Here is a 19,866-nt window from a genome sequence, read left to right on the forward strand (position 1 = left end):
TATTTATAGGTATATTTGTGTGTGAGTATGTATGTCATGTGTGTGCAGAGCCAGAAGAGAACATCAGAGCTCTCATAGCTGGAGTCACAGAAGATTGTCATCAGCTGTCTGGTGTGGGTGCTGGGAACCCAACTTGGGTCCTCCGTAAGATCAGGACATACTCTTAGGCACTGAGCCATCTCTCCAGCCTAAGTCTATTGCTTTTGAATTCATCCGCATTCAAAATGTTAGGGTCTGGGTAGAATCCAGTCAGATTCTTTGATGGAATGCATCTTAGTTAGGGTTAATATAGTTGAGATGAAACACGATGACCAAAAGCAACTTGGAAAGGAAAGGGTTTGTTTGGCTGACCTATCCAGAGTCACAGTCTATTGAGGGGAAGTCAACGGAGGACCTCAAACCGAGTGGGAACCCAGGAGCAGGAGCTCATGCAGAGGCCACGGAGGAGAGCTGCTCACTGACTTGCTCAGTCGTCTTCCTTATAGAACTTAGGACCACCAGCCCAGGGATGGCACCACCCATAACTGGCTGGGCCCTCCCCCATCAAGCACAAATTAAGAAAAATCCTATAGGCTTGCCTACAGACCTTATGGAGACATTTTCTCAATAAAGGTTCCCTCCTCTCAGATGACTTTAGTCTGTGTCAAGTTTACATAAAACTAGTTGGCACGGAACGAAATACAAATGGCTTCCAGCCCGGTTCCCCTCTGAAGCGAAAACAGACCTTTAGAAACCGAGTTTGCTGAAAAGCATCTACTGTCCCGGTTGGCCTACAAGGGCCTCACTGCCTTCATTTCTCCTCTGTCTCCTTTACTTTGCCTGAAATAGCGGGCTATCATTGTCCCTCACCTTTCTTCATGAGTCACCTTCAAATCTCATCGCAGGGATCATCCTTCAAAAGAGAGTGATTATTCGTGAGGGCTGTACTCGGGGCCAGGAGTGACTGATCATCTTGTAGGTGTCAGGTCGCTCCGGTCAAGCATGACAGTGAGGACTGCCTTGCAGAGGGAGGATTGAGACAGTGATGAACAAGACCACACCTTGGCCAGGTTAATAGTGCTATAGTTGAGCCAATTTTGATCTTTGCCGGCCCCTCCCCCTGCCCCGTTTAAACCTAAAGCTAAAGTCAGCATAGTATGCCAATGACAGACTTAGAGAAAGGACTGCCAATGACAGACTTAGAGAAAGGACGCTTGAAGCCTTCCTTTATTTGCTCCTTTTTCCAATGTGGCCACATGGAGTAAAATCTCTCACTTTCATTGTGGAACAGTGTCTGAGCCTAGCTTCTTTCCTTCCTTCCTTCCTTCCTTCCTTCCTTCCTTCCTTCCTTCCTTCCTTCCTTCCTGCCTTTCTTTTTTCGTTCTCTGCCTCCCTCTCCCCCCAAGACAAGGTTTCACCATGTAGCTCTGTCTGTCCTGAACTCACTATGTTGACCAGGCTAGTCTGGAACTCACAGGGATCCACCTGCATCTGCCTCCCAAGTGCTGGGGTTAAAGGCGTGCTCCACCATACCAAGCTGAGCCTAGGTTTTGGGGGCTGCTGGAGCCCAGGCTTTGCCAGAAAGAACTTGCTAGGGCTGTGGACATGGCAGCTCACAACCATGCATGACTTTAGTTTCAGAGGATCGGATGTCTTTTCCTGATCTCTCTGGGAACCAGGCACACACGCGTTGCACAGACACATGAAGGCAAAACACCCATGCCTAAAACAAAATAAATAAATATGAGAAAAGCGAAACAACAAGAGCCCCAAACTGAGAGCTTGCTAACAAAACTTTGTGCACCCAGCCTCCATTACTGTTTGCCTTTCTCTCGGCAGTTTCGTCTCCCAAGCTCCCTCCAAGAAGATTCTGCTTCAGGCTCTTCCGAATTCCACCCGAAAAGTAGTTCACAGGGCCCTTGAGCCACGAGTCCCAGTTTGTCAGAGCATTAACCCTGCTCCGTGCTAAGTGACCTTCTGTTTAATTTTCTTGTTTCCATGACCAAATATCTGGGAAGAAGCCTCCCATAGAGTGACAAGGAAGTATAGCGGGAAAGGCATACAGGAACTAAAGAAGCCGTTAGGTGGGGCCTTGGTGGCGCACACCTTTAATCCCAGCACTCGGGAGGCAGAGCCAGGCCAATCTCTGAGAGTTCAAGGCCAGCCTGGTCTAAAGAGTGAGTTCCAGGACGCCAAGGCTACATAGAGAAACCCTGTCTCAATGCCCACACGCCCCCCCCAAAAGAAATAGCACATTCTAGACATAGGGGAAACAGCTGTTGGGCAGTTCTCCTCCTTCTGTCTGTCCTTAGTGTGCCAACCGTCTGAATGCTCTTCGATCAGTGGTTTACAACCTCCCTGGTGCTGCAATCCCTTAACACCTCTCCTTGTGGTGACCTCCAGCCATAAAGTTATTTTCGTTGGTTCGTCATAACTGTGACTTTGCTACTGTTTTAAATCGTAATGTAAACATCTGAAATGTAGGATATCTGATATGCCACACCCTTGAAAGGGTCTTTCGACCTCCAGGTTGAGAACTGATGCTCTTAGAGGCAGAATGTGTTTCTTTCTCGGACCAGGCTGTTGGCCGCGGGGCCTGACCTACACCTTGAAAGACGCAGTCCATCGCGGTGGTAGGAACATGGTGTGAGCTGTCACACTGTTCACAACCAGGAAGCTGGAAGAGAAGGATGCTGGTGCTGGGTGCCCTCCCTCACCGATCACCAGCCCCACGGGATGCATCTCACATCCAGGAGGGGCCTCAGTGAATCCTCCCTCCCTGTGTCTCCTGGGACCAGTTATAAATCTCATCAATTGACAGTTGGGGTTTGGATGTGTGAATCCCTCAGAGGCTTGTGTATTTGAACGCTTGTCCTCCAGCTAGCTGCTAGGTGGGGAGGTGTATCACTGACAGGCAGGGTAGTCTTGTGGGATACTTCCTGTGGATGCAATGTCACCAGCCAGGCTCCCATCCTGCTGCCAGGCCTATCCAACTGTGATGGAATGTATCCCCTCAAACTGTAAGCCACAAGAGCTAGACCAGGCTGGCCTCAAACTCACAGAGACCCTCCTGCCTCTGCCTCCAGCGTGCTGAGATTAAAGGCGTGCGCTACTACCGCCCAGCAAGTTGCTTCTTAGTAACTAATTCCACATTTGAGATTGGTCATTAGAACCAGGCACTGTGGTGGTGCACGCCTTCTATCCCAGCACTTGGGAGGCAGAGGCAGGCAGAGCTCTGTGAGTTCCAGGCCAGCCTGGTCTATGGGGCTACATAATGAGATCTTGTCTCCAAAAACAAAACAAAACAAAACAAAACAAAACGAAAAACCCAAATAAAATAAATAAATAAAAATAAAAAACATGAACTATCACATCTTCTGTTGTGTGATTATGTCTTTCTGAAGGAGACAGACTTTATTAAAGTCCCTTGTCATGTTTTGGAGAGAAGAAAAGAGAACACAGGCCCCGGATGACTAAGACCTGGCTGAGTGCCATAGCCTTCTTTCTGTACCTCCTTCACCCTCTACAAAATCCTCTGTGTCCTTGAGCCCCTCAACATGGAGCTTTCAGATGACAGCACCGCTTCTTCTCAATATTGCTGGCCCTTGAATAAACTTGTTTTCTACCAGCTTTCATCTCCTGAATATTTTCCTTGGTGTGGCAGGCAGTCAGATTTCTAATTCTAGAATAGCAGACTTTTTTAACCAACATCTCTCTCTGCTGTTCCTATGACTTCTTGTCTCCATCTTTTTTAGTCCCCCCCTGCCTCACCCAGTACTAGGCATTGAAGCTAGAATCTTCATAAGCTAGACAAATGTTTTATTACCTAGTCACCCAGCTCCTCATTGGTAAACTCTAGACAAGCCCTCCATCACTGTGTCACTACTGGGCCCCTCACTGGTAAATTCTAGGTAAGTGCTCTTCCATTGAGCCTCACTTCTGGCTTTTAAGCAAGTGCTTTACCACTGAGCCACACCCCCAGCCCCTCACTGGGGGATTCTAGGCAGGAGCTCTACCACTGAGTCACAACCCCAGCCCCTCACTGGGGGATTCTAGGCAGGGGCTCTACCACTGAGCCAAGCCCCCGGGCCCTCACAGGGGGTTTTTGGTAAAGGCTCAGCATTCTTTTTACATTTTTCTTTTGAGACATGGTCTCACTATGTTGCCCAGTCTGGCCTTGAGCTTGTGACGACCCTTCCCCAACTTCCTAATATCTGGGGTTGTAGGCTTGCATCAACAGACCTGGTTTATGAGAGTGAGCCTCACTCACTCTTGTAGCCCATGCTGGCCTTGAAGTCAGGACCACTTGTCTCAGCCACCCAAGTGCCAAGATTCTAAATGTGTACCACCACGCCTCATTCTCTTTTTAGTATCGTCATGGGTTTCTCTTTGTCTCTCTTCCAGAGCTTCTTCGTGCCTCTTCAGGTTCTGAACTGGACCTTGTGATCTCCCTGTAGGGATTAAGAAGTCAATGCCCCATGTCAAGATCATCTATAGGCCTCACCCAGGCCAGCCTCAGGCTCTGCAGAGCATGTCCCAACTTCTGATGGCTTTGGGGAGACTCTTTTCAAGGCAGGCCTCTACCTTAGTGATGCCTGTGGTTGGGAGCCAGACTCACTGTGCCTGCAGCTTGGGAGGAAAGCTGTCATCAGCAGAATGTCAAGCTGTCAGGGCCGGTACTAAGCCGTGAAGCTTCATGCCTGAGATATACCATCTCAGGGAGATACCCCACCCTACAGGGAGAAATTGCAGAGCAAAGGAATTGGCCTCTGTGTGTGTGTGTGTGTGTGTGTGTGTGTGTGTGTGTGTGTGTGTGTGAGTGTGTGTGTGTGAGTGTGTGTGTGTGAGTGTGTGTGTGAGTGTGTGTGTGAGTGTGTGTGTGTGTGAGTGTGTGTGTGTGTGTGTGTGTGTGTGTGAGAGAGTGTGTGTGTATAGCTGAGGGGTGAGAGTTTATCTTCCTTCATCTCAACACTTCCACACATGGTTCTTACCTTTATTCTTTACCTTTATCTTGTGTTTCCAGTACTAGGAATTGAACTTAGAGCATTGCACATGCTAGGCAGTGAGCTACCGCTGAGTCACGCCCCCAGCCCCTCACTGGGGGACTCTAGGCAGGGGCTCTACCGCTGAGTCACGCCCCCAGCCCCTCACTGGGGAACTCTAGGCAGGGGCTCCACCGCTGAGCCACACCCCCAAGCCCCTCACTGGGGGACTCTAGGCAGGGGCTCCACCGCTGAGCCACACCCCCAGCCCCTCACTGGGGGACTCTAGGCAGGGGCTCTAACACTGAGCCACACCCCCAGCCCCTCACTGGAGGACTCTAGGCAGGGGCTCTAACACTGAGCCACACCCCCAGCCCCTCACTGGGGGATTCTGGGCAAGCTCTGTACTGTAGAGCAGCATTTCAAGCCTCTGTTTTCTGGGAGGTGGGGCAGGGTCTTATTATGTAACCTGGGACTCACTATGTAGACCAGGCTGGCCTTGAACTCATAGCTACCTGCCTGCTTCTACCTCCCAAGTTCTGGGATTAAAAACTATGCTTAGCTTCCAAGCCCTTTTACTTTTTGAGACAAGATCTCACTAGGTTATCCAGGATGGCTCTTGAGCTCACTCAGTAGCCAGGCAGGCTTTGACTAGTGATCCTCCTGCCCCAGTCTCTGGAGCATCTGAGATTGTGGGCCTGGATTTCCAGGTCTGCTTTTCTTTCTTTCTTTCTTTCTTTCTTTCTTTCTTTCTTTCTTTCTTTCTTTCTCTTTTTGAGACAGGGTTTCTCTGTGTAGCTTTGGAACCTATCCTGGCACTCATTCTGTAGACCAGGCTGGTTTCAAACTCACAGAGATCACCTGCCTCTGCCTCCTGAGTGCTGGGATTAAAGGCATGCACCATCAATGCCCGGCTGCTTTTCTTTTTCTTTGCTCTTTCCTCCTCTACCCACATCTTTGGTGTTCTCTCCCTTTCTGTCTTCTTTTTAAAAAATCTTTGTGGGGCATAATGGCGCATGCCTTTAATCCCAGAACTCAGGCAGGTGGATCTCTGTCATTTGGGGGCCAGCCTGGTCTAGAGAGTGTGTTCCATCCAGGACTGGCAGGGCTACACAGTGAGACCTTGTCTGGAAAAAACAAACAAACAAACAAAAACCCAAAAACCAAAACAAACAACAACAAAACCCCAACCAAACAAAAACTTTATTATGTGTATGGTTGTCTTGCCCTGGTTTATGCCTGGGTATCACATACATGGCTAGTGCCTGTGGAGGCCAGAAGAGAGTGTTAGATCCCCTGGAACCGGAGTGAATAACTGAGTCACCACTTGAGTACTGGGACTCGAACCGGTATCATTTGGAAGAGCAGCAAGTGCTCTTACCTGCTGAGCCAGTTCTCCAGCCCCTGTTTATTTTGTTTTTAATCTCTCTACTCTCACCCATGGTTGACAGTGTTTCCTTCTGTCTCTCTGCACCCTCTCTGGTTTATTCAAAGGCAGTGGTTAGAGCAGTGATCTCTGTGGCCATTGCCTCAGTGTTCAGACCCAGCTCTACTCATTTCTGACGCTGTGATCTGGGGCAAACCACCTGACCTTTCTGAGTCTCAGTTCGGTGTGTGAACAGGTAATAACAACACTTCTTTGTTCCATAGTGAGGCTTAAAGGCGGCACCTAGAACCGTTTCCTTAGGAAGCACTGTGTAAGCAATTGTAATTGCTCCTCAGTCTCTCAGGTTCTCTGGCTCCAATCCCACAGGCCCCTTGCTTAGTATCTCTCCTGGTAGCCTTTGCCCTCTTCCTTGGTTTCTCCGCCTCTCTACTCTTAGGACCCCATATCCTTTGCTTTCAGCAGGTCTTCAGAAAACATTACCCTCACCCCTTTTGTTTGTTGTACTGGAGACCAGACCAAGGGCCTCACCCATGTGGGCTATATCTTCAACACTTTTTCAAAAACTTAACTGAGAGACAAGGTCTAGTTGAGCTGGCTTTGAACTCAATCTGTAGCCCAGACGAGTCTTTGATTTTGTAATCCATGACTCCAGGAGCGGTTTAGGGTAGGCAGAGCTTAGGATGGGTGAGGCTTAAGGAGAGCTGTGTCTCCAGACCTCCTCTTCCTCAGCACAAAGCGGCAATTTTCAACCTTCCTAACGCTGAGGTCCTTTAACACAGTTCGTCATGTTGTGGTAACCCCAGCCATAAAATTATCTTCAGTGCTGCTTTATAACTGTAATCTTGCTACTGTTACGAATTGTAATCTAAATATTTGATAGGCGGATGGATGGATCTTAGGCGACCCTTGTGAAAGGAAAGGGTCGTTCAGCCCCCAGATTGAGAACCGCTGCCACAAAGGGTTTTTCCTCTTCTATGAATTCAGCCAAGTCAGGTACAAATCTATTGTGAAGACATTTATTAGGAAGCGATACAAAAAGCCTGGAAATGAATACATTACAGAATAGGTTCTGTGGGTACAAGACATGCATTTCCGCTTGGCCCTGTTATTCTTTCCTCGAAGACAGGCTTAAGATAGGAGGGGTAAAGGACAGATACGTGGCAGGCCCAGTGTCTAGGGAATGTGATAGAGACACGCATGGAGGCCCACGACAGGGAAACCAACGGGAAGCGGGACCGAGCAGGCCCCTGGTTCTCAGCGCATGCGCACACACAGCTGGAAAGGCCTTGGCAAATTGCCCAGCCCTGAGCTAAGCGGGGTCAGGTCAATGTCCTCGGGCTCCACCAGGGGATGCAACGTGAAGTTCTGCAGAATGGAGGTGAAGTATATGAAGAGCTCCATGCGCGCCAGTGGCTCCCCCAGACACAGTCGGCGTCCTGCGCGGGTGGGAGGGCCGAGAGCAAAGGTGAGCATTCCCCAAATGCTCAGAGGGAAATATTTGGGTGTGAAGAAAACGGTTGGGGATATCACCGACAAAGGCATTGAATTGGGGTGGGGGTGTGTGGGGGGGAATGAAGCCAAAGTAGCTGCCGATGCGAGTGCAACTGCCTGCGTTCAAATCCTGTATTTGGGGCTGGAGAGATGGCTCAGAGGTTAAGAGCGCCGACTGCTCTTCCAAGGGTCCTGAGTTCAATTCCCAGCAACCACACGGTGGCTCACAACCATCCCTTATGAGATCTGGCGCCCTCTGCTGGTGTGCAGAGATACATGGAAGCAGAATGTTGTGTACATAATAGATAAATACATCTTAAAAAAAAACCAAAAAACAAATCCTGTATTTGAAGGTTCCCACAGCTGTGACACAGCTGGGGTGCAATCCAGTATGATCTGGCTAGGGAGCCCAACTCTCAGCCGCTGCCCTTCTCAGAGGCAGCATTTGGCACACAAAAGGTAGCTTATCTGACAGTATCCCTCATTTCCTCCCCCAGGCTGAGCAAATAGGATTCCCGCTCTCTTTCCCCTTCCCTACCGGCTCCCTTCTCCCGGCACTGCCAGCCAGGCAGGGTAGTTAAGGAAAAGCAGACCCAGCATCGCCACCTAGTGGCGAGTCTGATAATAACCATTCTTAATGAATTTGGTTTCCACCTGGGTGTCAACAGGAGCCAAACTGGAAAAGGGAAATCCCTGCATGCAGAGATAAGAAGGGCGTGGGATCGAGAGGGCTTGGCGAGTAAGGTTAGGATTATAGTCCAGAGCAGTGACTCCGTCTCTTACCAGCCGAAAATGGCATGAAGGCAGGGCTCTTCTTGAAGGATTGATTGGCATCCAGAAAATGCTCGGGATTGAACTCCCGAGGCGTCTTGAACTGTTCCGAGTCATAGTGCACGGTGTTAAGAAGCGTGATGACATCTGTGCCCTGTGTGGGTGAGGGGACAGAGTCAGTGATGTAGACTCACTGAGCATTTTTTTAAAAAAAATTTATGTGTGTGAGTGTTTGCCTGCATGTATGTGTTTGCACCATGTGGGTGCAATGGCCAAGGAGACTGTGAGTTGCTATGTGGGTGCTGGGAATACAATCTGTGTCCTCTGGAAGAGCGGCCAGTGCGCTCTCTCTCTCTCTCTCTCTCTCTCTCTCTCTCTCTCTCTCTCTCTCTCTCTCTCTCTCTTTGGTTTTTCGAGACAGGGGTTTCTCTGTGTAGCCTTGGAGCCTATCCTGGCACTCGCTCTGGAGACCACGCTGGCCTCGAACTCACAGAGATCCGCCTGCCTCTGCCTCCCGAGTGCTGGGATTAAAGGCGTGCAGCGCCACCAATGCCCAGCGCGGCCGGTGCCCTTAAAGCTGCTAAAGCGTCTCTCCATTCTGGAAGAGGGTTGCTTTGTTTCCCTCAAACTCAAGTTTCCATGCTGCAAAGATGGAGCTTCTAGGGGCTTGAGAAGGAGGCCAGGGTGGCGCACAGACTCCATCCAGGGATCCTAGGGTGCTAGAAGCTGTGGCTGGGGTCTGAGAAACGGGAGGGGGCCACCCCTGGCCTTGTAGAAGCAGATGTAGGATTTCTGAGGGAGGGGTCCTCCAAGAATGGTATTTTAGCCTCTGAATATGTTCAGATGAAGTCCCAGACCCTGGTGCTTCTGGAGAGGGGTCCAAGGAAGGGGCTTGAGGTAGGGAAGGAGTATGGCATTCCAATCCCTTCTGGCATGGATGGGGTTCTGGGAAAGGACTCTGTTTTTAAGAGTCTAAGGTGGCTAAACCGGGGGTGGGAGTGGCCTACGCTTGTAATCCCAGCTCACAGGAGGTGGAGGCAGGAGGATCAGGAGTTCAAATCCATCCTTAGTCACATAGGGAGGCTGAGGCCAACCTGGGTTGCAAGAGACTTCTGCCTCAAAGTTGTAAAAAACGGGGCTGGAGAGATGGCTCAGGTGTTAAGGGCACGTATTGCTCCTGAAGAGGACATGGGTTCGATTCCCAGCACCCACAAGGTGCTGCCCAACTATATGTAACTCTAGCTCCAGAGAGCACAACACCCTCTTCTGCCCCTCCCCCCACCCCCGGGCACTGCACACATATGGTGTACAGACATACTTTTAGGTAAAACACCCGCCACACACATACGAGATAAAATTAAAAATCGGAAAAAAATGTTAAAAAGTCTTCAGAAACAAAGCGACTTCTCAACTCTGCAGCTCTGTACTCTGGGAGCAGATTGCTAAGGCCAGGGGGGACCGTTTAGCGGATCACAAGAGCCTCTTCGTGGGTTACCCCCTCTTCGTGGGTAACCCCTCTTCGTGGGTTACCCCCACGTCGTTTCGGGGACCCGGCGCACCTTGGGTATCAGGAAGCCACGGAAAGGCGTGTCTCGAATGACGCGATGCGGCAGGTTCATGGGGATGACGTCTGCGAAGCGCTGCACTTCGTGGATCACGGCGTCTGTGTAAGGCATGCTCGCACGGTCCTCCAGCGTGGGCATCCGCGAGCGCCCCACCACGCGGTCGATCTCTTCCTGCACGCGGGCTGGAGGGGGTAGGGGGAAGGCGGTGGGTGATGGTTCCCGAGGAGCGGCGGGGACCGCAACAGGTTTGTGCGAGCGCACAGGGGGGCGACAGCCTCAAGTCAAAGCTTTCCTAACCGCAGGGAGTGGCCTGTAATCGCTGCTCCCTCCCTCCCCCCCCCCGGGAAGCTGAGGCAGAAGGATAGCTGCGAGTTCGGGCTAGTCTGGGGGGTCTCCAAGCGTTCGTTTTCGAGAGAGGGCAAATAATGGTGGCTGCAAAGGTTTCTGGGTGTGGGTTTATAAAGGTGGGCTTGGGTTTGATTTCTAAAAGGGCTTTGAGGCTCACGGACCCAAGTGGATGGACTGTGCGGGGAGGGTGGGGGGCGAGGCGAAGGGGGGGGGAAGCTGGAGATATCCCCCAAAGCCAGGGAGATACCCAGGGGGTGGATATCTGGGGAGGAGGCTTGGTTCACAGGTTGTGCTAGAGGTCACGTTGTGCAGGAGAGGTCGCTGTCCTCAGCAGGCCTTGTGGCTGGGGCTCAGGGGTGGGGTTTTGAGAGGACAGAGGGAGCAGGACTCAGAGGCCTGACAGCCCCGTGTGTTGCCAAAACTACACTGGCAAGATCTGAAAGACGGTCACCAGGCAGGGTGTGGGCCCCGAGGGCTGTGTAGCCCGGGTCAGCCTCTCAGTGGGTTTGTCTCATGAGAAGCTGCGCTTGGAGAGGGCTCTAATAGACCCTCTGGACGGGGGTGGGGTGGGGTGGGGTGGGGTGGGTGGCGGGGTGGGGAAGGGAAGAAGAAACGGGGCGTGTAGAGAGGCCCTTTGCTGCCCCTGTACCTTGTACTTTGGGGTACTTCATGAGGATAAGGAAGGCGTGGCGCATGGTGGTGCCCACGGTCTCGGTGCCACCGAACAGCAGGTTGTGTGTGGTCATCAGCAGAGTATCCATTTGGAAGTGGCTCAGTGGATCTTTCTTCTCCTGTCGGGGTTAAAGAGTCGGGCTATATGAGCCAGGGCCTGGGGGAATCCTACACTTTGGAGCCTGTGTGACCCGCTCGACTGCTACAGACCAGGCACCACCAGTTCTGTCCCTTCTTGAGCTGACTTCTCTTCGCGGGAGCAGAGGAGTGTGAAGGAGAGATTAAAAGTGGCAAGGCCCTAGGTGAACAGCTAGGCAAACCACAACCGCTTAACGGGTCTGTTCATTGGCGGTGGCTCTGGGCAGCAGTTCAGCAGGGCCAGGGGCCACAGCTTCCCCTCCGGGAATCCAGAGGGACGGTTTTCACCTGTGCCATCTTTGAGAGGAAGCAATCGATGAAGTCCCGGGGGGAGTTGGGATCTAGGGAGTCCTGGTGTTCACGGACACTGCGGGCGATGAGCTCTTTCATGCCTCGAAAATTCCGGAACATGCGTCTGTGCGGCCCAGGCAACCAGTCCAGGAGACTCGGGAAGATGTTGTACATCTGGGGACCAGAGTTGGAGGGGCTTCGTGAAGCCGGCCACTCAGCAGGGTGTGTGACTGGGGGCTCACAGGCTAAGTGAGGTAAACAGATCACACAGGCGCTGACTGGGTCTGGGCAGGGACAGCCAAGTTCTGAAGGGTGGAAAGACAGTGGCAGGGAGGGTCAGGGTAGAGGGGGATGGGTGGACTGAGCAGCTGGGGGTCGGATTATAAAGTAAGAATGGGGGGCAGGGCGGGCCAGTTACATCTCTTCTCTGTTGGTTTTACTCATTTTTCTGAGCCGTGGTCTGGCTCTTCAGCCCTGGGTCCAGGTTGATCTGGAACGCATGGCAATCCTGCCAGCCTCAATCTCCTAGGTACTGAGATGCTAGGCACGGTTGACCTCACCAGCCCCTGCAGCTGCTTTCTCCATGGTTGGGCCCTGTGGACACCCCCTATCCGTCTCTGGTTAACCGACCTCTGAGTACTGACCTCGCCCCAGGGGCTGCTCATTATCTGGAAGTTGTCGTTGATAAATCGGATAATGGTGAGCAGGCGCTCATCATCATAGTCAAAGCGGCTTCCAAAGATGACGGAGCAGATAATGTTGGACACTGACCGGCTCAGGATAAACACAGGGTCGAAGGGTTTGCCTGAGGAGCGCGGTGGAGTGCGTCAGTGTCTAGCTTTGGCAATGCAAAATTTGCCACAGCCAGGCCAAGTGCTGTCTCAACTCCTGTTTACTCAGAGTTCACCCACCCATGACACTGTGTCCTGCAGTCCGGAACACTCACATGTGGCCACTCAGCGTGCAATATGACACTTCCAAAGTATTTGGCAATGTCACCCACCACACAGAACTCACCATATCTTGCAGAACTAGAATACCTATCACCCAAGGACGGGCTGTTCTTGGACACATGACACTTCCCACAACACAGCACGTGGCATCGCTAGGTATCCCAACAAACACTTGCTCACAAAACCACCAGTCTTCCAGGGCAGCAAGCACCTGTAACCCCAGGGGAGAGGCTGATGCAGGAGGATGGCTGCAAGTTTAAGTTCAGTCTGGGCTACATGCTCAAAATTGTCTCAAAATCAGACAGTTGGGGACTGGAGCTTTGACTCAGGTAGACTACACCAGGCTGTTAGCAATTGCCTGCAACTGCCTGCCTCCAGGGCATCTGGCACTTCCTTCTGGCCCTCCGTGGGCACCCCCTGTTCCCCCACATACTTGGCATACATTCACATAAACACATGTACACATAAATAAATCCTAAACAAACTAGACGTTTGCTTACAATGTTTGACATCTGCAATTTCAACTCTTAGGAGGTAGAGGCAGGATCAGGAGTTCCTGGTCAACCAAGCGGACAAACACAACAAAGGCCAACACAGTCAGCCCACAAACATCCCAAGAGACAGCCACAATGTACTGCCTCGTGATGTCTGCATCCAGCTCCATCCTCCTGCCTCACAGCACAGAATGGTAATTCATGGCAGCTCACTGGATAGTGCAGAACACACTGTGACATCATGAGACACACAGCTAGGCCACAGAAGAGGTGACACACAGGAAGTCAACATTGAATCTCAGCAGACTTCACAGTGCAGTCCCACACACAATGCCTGAGGACAACCTTACCCCAGTATAGACCACAAACATAGCCTCGAATCAGCTAACAGCCAAGCATACTACGGGGTACAATAAAAGAAACAAATGCTAGGACTGTAATCCCAGAACTTGGGAAAGCTGAGGCAGGAGGTTCCTTACTAGTTCTAGGTCGGCCTGGGCAACAGAGTTTCTGTTTTGAAAAACAAACAAACCAAACCCAAACAAACTCTATATTTCAACACAACATCTAAGACATAAGGGCACAGTCCAGAAAGTAGGATCTGAAGGTAGACTTTGCTTCCATTCTGGTGTGGACTTAGTTTTTATGTTCGAGGCCAGCCTGGTCTACAGAGTGAGTTCCGGGACAGCCAGGGCTGCACAGAGAAACTTGTCTTGAAAAATAAAAAGTGTGTTGATGGAGAAAAGAAGGAGGAAGAAGAAGAAGAAAGGGAGAGAGGAGACAGAGAGAGAGAGAGAGAGAGAGAGAGAGAGAGAGAGAGAGAGGAGAGCACAAGAGAGCATCCTACCAACCCATTGTTTACTTCAGACCTATAGAACCGTGTAAGAGAATGAAAGGTGTCTCACACCTTTCATCCAAGCACACAGGAGACTGAGGCAGGAGAACTTCTTTGAACCCAAACAGACTGGGTTACAGAGTGACAACCTAGCTAAAAGAAACACGCAAGCAAACAAAACCTGCTACATTATTTGTGTGTGGTGGCATGCAAGTGTGGGTTTTGGGGATTGAACTCATGCTGAGTGCCTTTGTTGAGCCATTTCACTGGTGCCTTTGCAGTAATGTCAGGGCATTAAAAAATGATATAAGCAGCTATGATTTCACTTATATCACATGTAATCCCTTTATCATCATGTGCTATGTTATCATTATTGGTTATTTTCTCCAAAGCCAGTACGATTTGGAGAGCAAGGAAAAGGTTGCTATTTCAGCATTCTGCATTTCACTTCCTTCTGGAAAATGGGGCAGATAAAGAGACTTCATCAACTTACACAATTTTTTTTCCTCCCTCAGGATCTTGATGTGTAGTGAAGACTGGCTTTGAATTCGCCATCCTCCTGTCTCAGCCTTCTGAGTGCTAATGAATTTTCAGAGATAACTATCCCCAAGGATCTTGGTGCCATAGGCGACTGTGATTTTGTTAGTACTTTGTAGTGCTGAGATGGAACGGAGGTCTTGTGCACACTAGGCAAGTACTTCACCCCTGTGCCAAGTCCCCGCACGGTTACTGGGGATTCTAGGCAGGTGCCCTACTACTGAGCTACACTCAACTGCTCACTGGGAGATTCTAGGTAGGACCTCTACCACTGAGCCACGCCCCCAGCCCCTCACTGGGGCATTCTAGGCAGGGGCTCTACCACTGAGGCACCCCAGCCCCTCACTGGGGGATTCTAGGCAGGGGCTCTACCACTCAGCCACGCCCCCAGCTCCTCACTGGGGGATTCTAGGCAGGGGCTCTACCACTGAACCATGTCCCCAGTTCTGTGGTAGTTGTGTTTTCCTTTTTCAAGATTTTTTCTTTTAAATAGTAAAATAACTAATGAATAGAGGGGTGAACCACACGAAGCCAAAAGCAAATGCCCAAAGATATATTGTTCTGGTGGGGTGTCTGAAAAACAGAAAGTACCTGGTATATGTGAATGTATGCTGTATGCTAGAGGTTTCTTTTTGTTTTTGTTTTTTTTTCTTTTTTTTGTTTTGAGATAGGGTCTCATGTAACCTAGGCTGGTTTCAAACTTACTACTTAGCTAAGGATGATCTTGGACTCCTGGTCCTCCTGGCTCTTCCTGCTTTTTTTCCCCGACATTTTAAATCAGATTTATTCATTTTATTTTGTGTGTGAGTGTTTTGCCTGCGGGTATGTATATGCACCATATGCATTGCCTGATGCCTGTGCAAGTCGGAAGAGGGTACCGGATTCTCTGGAATGGGAGTTACATTTGGTGGTGAACCACCATGCAGGCGGTGGGAACTGAACCTGGGTCCTCTGCATGAGCAACTGGTCCTAACTCCCGCACCCCTTCTCCAGCCCTGTAGTGAGTTTTTGAGAATGTTGTCACCATCACGCACTAGAAACAAACAAGCTGGGCTCTGAACGCGTCAGACAACAACACACCAGAGCCCTGACCATAACCCCATGCCCCGGGAGGGATAGTTCTCGTTACGGACAGCGTGAGAGGCCTCCAAGAGTTTTCTGTTCACACCCAGGCTCTCGAATCTCTGAGTAGGATGGATGTGATCCCCGGGGTGTGGTCTGACCTTCCGTTTTGCGTAGCACCTCCAGCAGGAAGCTGCTCTCCTCCAGGATCCGCTCCTCGATGCTCCTTTTCCCCATGCCAAAGTTCCTTAGGATTTGGACTGAGAACCTTCTGAGGGCCTTCCAGCGCTCTCCATTGGAGAAGGCAATGCCTGGGAAGAGGAAGGAGAATGGCAACCTCAACTGCCGGTCAACCCATCCCGAACCACAGCCACGATCTCTTCCTGATGGCCTGCCGGGAGGAGGATTCGGTTTAGACTCTCTGCTGATTGTTCCAGCAAATCCTTCTTGACCCTTGGGGCTAGGCCAGATGCCTCCTTTGGGTTCTGCAGCATCCTGGACGTTTATTACCTGATCAGCGCGCCTCTGGACATTTGTTACCTGATATTACCTCTGTATCCACCTGAAAAGACCTGGTCACTCTGGGCTATCAGAAAGGCAGGGTGAAGACCTGCCACTGTGACCTTGGTATTGCCAGTGGACCTTCTGATGATTGATTACTGAGTTCGCAAATAAGAGAGATAAGCAAGAAAGAATAAATACCAGACACCGGGAAATCACCCCAGAACAAACCTGGTCTCTGAGCTTTTGCACAACCCTCCACAGTCAGATCGCCCCCCACCCCCCAGGCTTTTTGATTTTTGGTCCTAGGATTGATTGAACCAGGGGCCACACAGACCTCTGTCACTGAGCCAGTTCTCAAACACCCCTTTTACTTTTTTTCTTGACATTGTCTTCCTATGTAGCCCTGGCTGGCCTGGAACTCATCATGTATAGACCAGGCTGGACTCGAACTTGTGAAGATTCCTGTGTTTCTGTCCACTGACTGCTGGGATTACGTTTGTTACCATGCCTGGCTTTCTTTTTTACTTCTACTTTTATCATTATTACTTTTTGTTACATTTATTTAGTGTGTGTGTGTGTGTGTGTGTGTGTGTGTGTGTGTGTGTGTTCGTATGTGCCATGAAGGCCAGAGAATAGCTTGTAGGAATCAGTTTTCTCTTTCTACCATGTGGGCTCCAGGGATTGAAGTCAAGCAGTTAGCCTTGGCAGCAAGCACCCTTACCTCCTGAGCCATCACACTGGCCCTATGTTGTTGCTGTAGTTAAAATTATTACTATTATTAACATCATTGGTTTTCCCATTTGCAGCAGTGCCTCTCATTTGAGTCCAGAGTCTGCCAACCCAGCTACTCTAGCTCTCCAGCTCCGGGGACCCCTTATCTCTGCCTCCCATGTGCTGGGATTATAGACAGCAGCCTTGCCCACTTGGCATTCATGTGAGTGCTGGGGATTCGAACTCCCGACCTCAAGCTTCTGTAGCAAGTGCTTTATCCCCAGCCCTAGAACACTTTCACTCCCTCTTGACCTGACTTCATCATTTAAGCATCAGTTAGGAGGGCTTCTGGGGCAGGAATTCCTCCCTGGATGGGTCAGACACTTTTTTTTGGGTTTCTGCAGCTCCCCCGCCCAGTCCTGACCATGTTGGGATGTCACAGACTCATGATGGCCTGTGTTTCTCATTGAACTAGGAATCATGGGGTAAAGTCTTAGATTTTTTTATTTTATTTTATTTTCGAGACAGGGTTTCTCTGTGGCTTTGGAGGCTGTCCTGGAACTAGCTCTTGTTGACCAGGCTGGTCTCGAACTCACAGAGATCCTCTGCCTCTGCCTCCTGAGTGCTGGGATTAAAGGCATGCACCACCAACGCCCAGCTCCCTGGATTTCTTTTGACCTCATCAAGAATTAGCCATTGAGGAAGAGAAGATGATGAAGGCGGAGGAGGGTAAGGAGATGGCTATCACAAGCATGGGGACCTGAGTTCTGTCCCCTGCACCCATGTGTGCTGGCTGTGACCATGACTGTATTCCCAGTACAGGGGCAGGGAGACAGGTGGAGACCGACCCTGTCTCGAACAACATGCAGGCGAACACCCCTCCTCTTCCAAATGAGATGGGATTTGAATGGGGAACATGGAGGTAAGCCAGATAGAGACTGGGGTTGGGTTGAGGTAGACAGATGGGTCAAGGGTCAATACTTGGCTATTTGACTGAGCGGAAATTTGAAGATGTAATTGAGACAGAGTAAAGCTTGGGATGATGGACCCAGCAGACATGGAGGGGGAGAGTGGGAGTTAGAGTCAGGACCACTCGTCAGTAGTGATATCAGCTGCTCTGAATGTCATGGAGACGACACTCTCACCCTTGCTTCCTTCCTCCATCTGCAAAAGACTAGAGTCTGGAGGAGGTGGGGGCCAGGCTTACCATTGCCCTTGGTGAAGTTGAAAAAGACGGGGTATGAGCCACGGCCACTGAACTCCTCCCCTTTGTCCACAAGAGCCTCCTTCACAGTTTGGTATCCGCTGAGGACCACCACTCGTCTGGGCCCCAGGTACACCGTGTACACGGATCCATACTTCTTACTTAGCTGGAGGCAGAAGAGAGAGAATTTACAAGGGGAACGGTGCTCATGGGTGCTCGGCGCTCCCTTTACTTCCCCGTTGCCTTATACCAAAGGCGAGTTCCCTGCACCTTGGTGAGTGAGGTCAGCAAGTCTTGGGAGCGAAGCTGCAGCAGGTTTCCCAGGAAAGGGAGAGGTTTGGGTCCTGGAGGTAGCTGGCCCTTGCCCCATGAGTTGAAGCTCAGGGCTAGAGAGATGACAGCCAGGAGGAGAAGCAAGATGGCTGTGCTCACACCATCCATCCTGAACGCAGATACGGTGCCTGGAGGGGGTGGGGGGAGGGAGAGAGAGAGAGTGGAATCCCTCTACTTAGATTTTTCTGCAATTCTCCTCCCCAGGGTCCGGGCAATGGGGGTAGTGGAGAGAAGGAGGCACAGAGTGAGATCAGAGGAGGGAAAAAGGGAGAAGGGTGTTTGAGGACACAGGCAGATTGCCAAAGTGCAAACATGAGAAAGGAATGTATAGACAGGTAGCAGACAGCTACCAAAGAAATACAGATAATGAATACACAGATAGTGAAATGGGAAACAGGGGAATCCATCTTATCTCTTTGTGTAGCTGTATTATCTATCTATCTATCTATCTATCTATCTATCTATCCATCCACCTACCAATATATCTATTAATCCAATATATCTATCTAATCCATCAATTGTCTGTCATCTATCAATAATCTTTTTATCATCTAACATCTATATCTATCACTTGTCAATTATCATCTAACATCTATCTATCTATCTATCTATCATCTGTCTATCTTAAACCATCTGTCAAAGCACTGGCTCTCACAGAGAGAACAACAGATAAACACACAGACAGGTACAAATAAATGAAGACCTAGAGATAAAGTCACAGGAGAGAGACCAACAGATAGATAGATAGATAGATAGATAGATAGACATACATACATACATACAGACAGACAGACAGACAGACAGAGAAGGGAGATGGAGCGGAAGAGACAGATACACACTTTTTTTTTTTTGCTGGTCTATTAAGATAGCGTCTCACTCTGTAGTCCATGCTGGCTTTAGATTCATGCTAATCCTCCAGCCCCAGCCTCTTGAATGCTGGATTACAGGCATGCACCTCTATACCTAGCTCAGAGATGCACACCAAGAATCAGAGACAGGCCAAACATAGAGCTGCATGCTTGCAATCCAGCCCCGGGGAGGCAGAAGCATGATGATCACGAAAGGCTTGAGGCTAGCCTTAACTAATATAGTGGGTTTCCAGCCAGTCACGGGTTTCCAGCCAGTCAAGGGCTATGCATCAAAACAAAACAGAACAAAGCAACCCCTTCAAATAAAAACAACAATAATAACCCCCAAACAAACTAGCTCAAATCAAACCAGAAAGCAACAACAACAAAAAACCAAACCTCCCAGAGATAGATACTGCAAAATAAAGGTTCCTAAAAGGCATATATTAAAACCACCACACGGTATTGCTGCTTGTCAAGTTAAAAAGAAGAAAAAAAATCGGGAATAAAATAGAGGGACGGACGGGAGAATGAGAGAGTGAGAGACCTGCTTGTGACAGGACCCGAGGGAAGGACAGACGGCAAGGTCCACACACAAGCTGAGACAGGTACAAAAGTCCCAGAAGAGATGGGGTCAGCGCCCTCTCTTGGGAGCTACCCTTCACCTGTGTCCCAGTATTCTGCAAGGATGATCTGGAGCTCTTGCGTGTGCTGGGGCGAATGGGGGGGGGGGGACACTCCTGCTCTTAAGTTGTCCTTTT

General features: G+C 50.2%; 1 protein-coding gene across 1 annotated transcript; it reads right to left on the reverse strand.

Moving 5' to 3' along the window:
- Positions 1-7,602: 7,602 nt before the first annotated feature.
- LOC100771787 (cytochrome P450 2F2) lies at positions 7,603-18,365 on the reverse strand. Its single transcript, XM_035449208.1, has 9 exons — positions 18,195-18,365; positions 17,928-18,090; positions 15,667-15,816; positions 12,269-12,429; positions 11,622-11,798; positions 11,173-11,314; positions 10,170-10,357; positions 8,623-8,764; positions 7,603-7,784 (listed from the first exon to the last, which is right to left on the reverse strand). Exons 1-9 carry the CDS (start codon positions 18,363-18,365, stop codon positions 7,603-7,605), a joined length of 1,476 nt encoding a protein of 491 aa, XP_035305099.1.
- Between the last annotated feature and the right edge of the window lie 1,501 nt (positions 18,366-19,866).

The sequence above is a fragment of the Cricetulus griseus genome, chromosome 9, assembly GCF_003668045.3.
Source record: "Cricetulus griseus strain 17A/GY chromosome 9, alternate assembly CriGri-PICRH-1.0, whole genome shotgun sequence".
NCBI classification, from domain to species: domain Eukaryota; kingdom Metazoa; phylum Chordata; class Mammalia; order Rodentia; family Cricetidae; genus Cricetulus; species Cricetulus griseus.

Excerpts from the sequence above, each read along its gene's own strand:
- LOC100771787 (XM_035449208.1), bottom strand. The coding sequence starts at position 18,365 with ATGGATGGTGTGAGCACAGCCATCTTGCTTCTCCTCCTGGCTGTCATC. Across the intron at positions 18,091-18,194 it reads TGCTGACCTCACTCACCAAG|CTAAGTAAGAAGTATGGATC; the intron begins GTGCAGGGAACT and ends TTCTGCCTCCAG. Across the intron at positions 8,765-10,169 it reads GTGGCTTCCTGATACCCAAG|GGCACAGATGTCATCACGCT; the intron begins GTGCGCCGGGTC and ends TCACCCACACAG.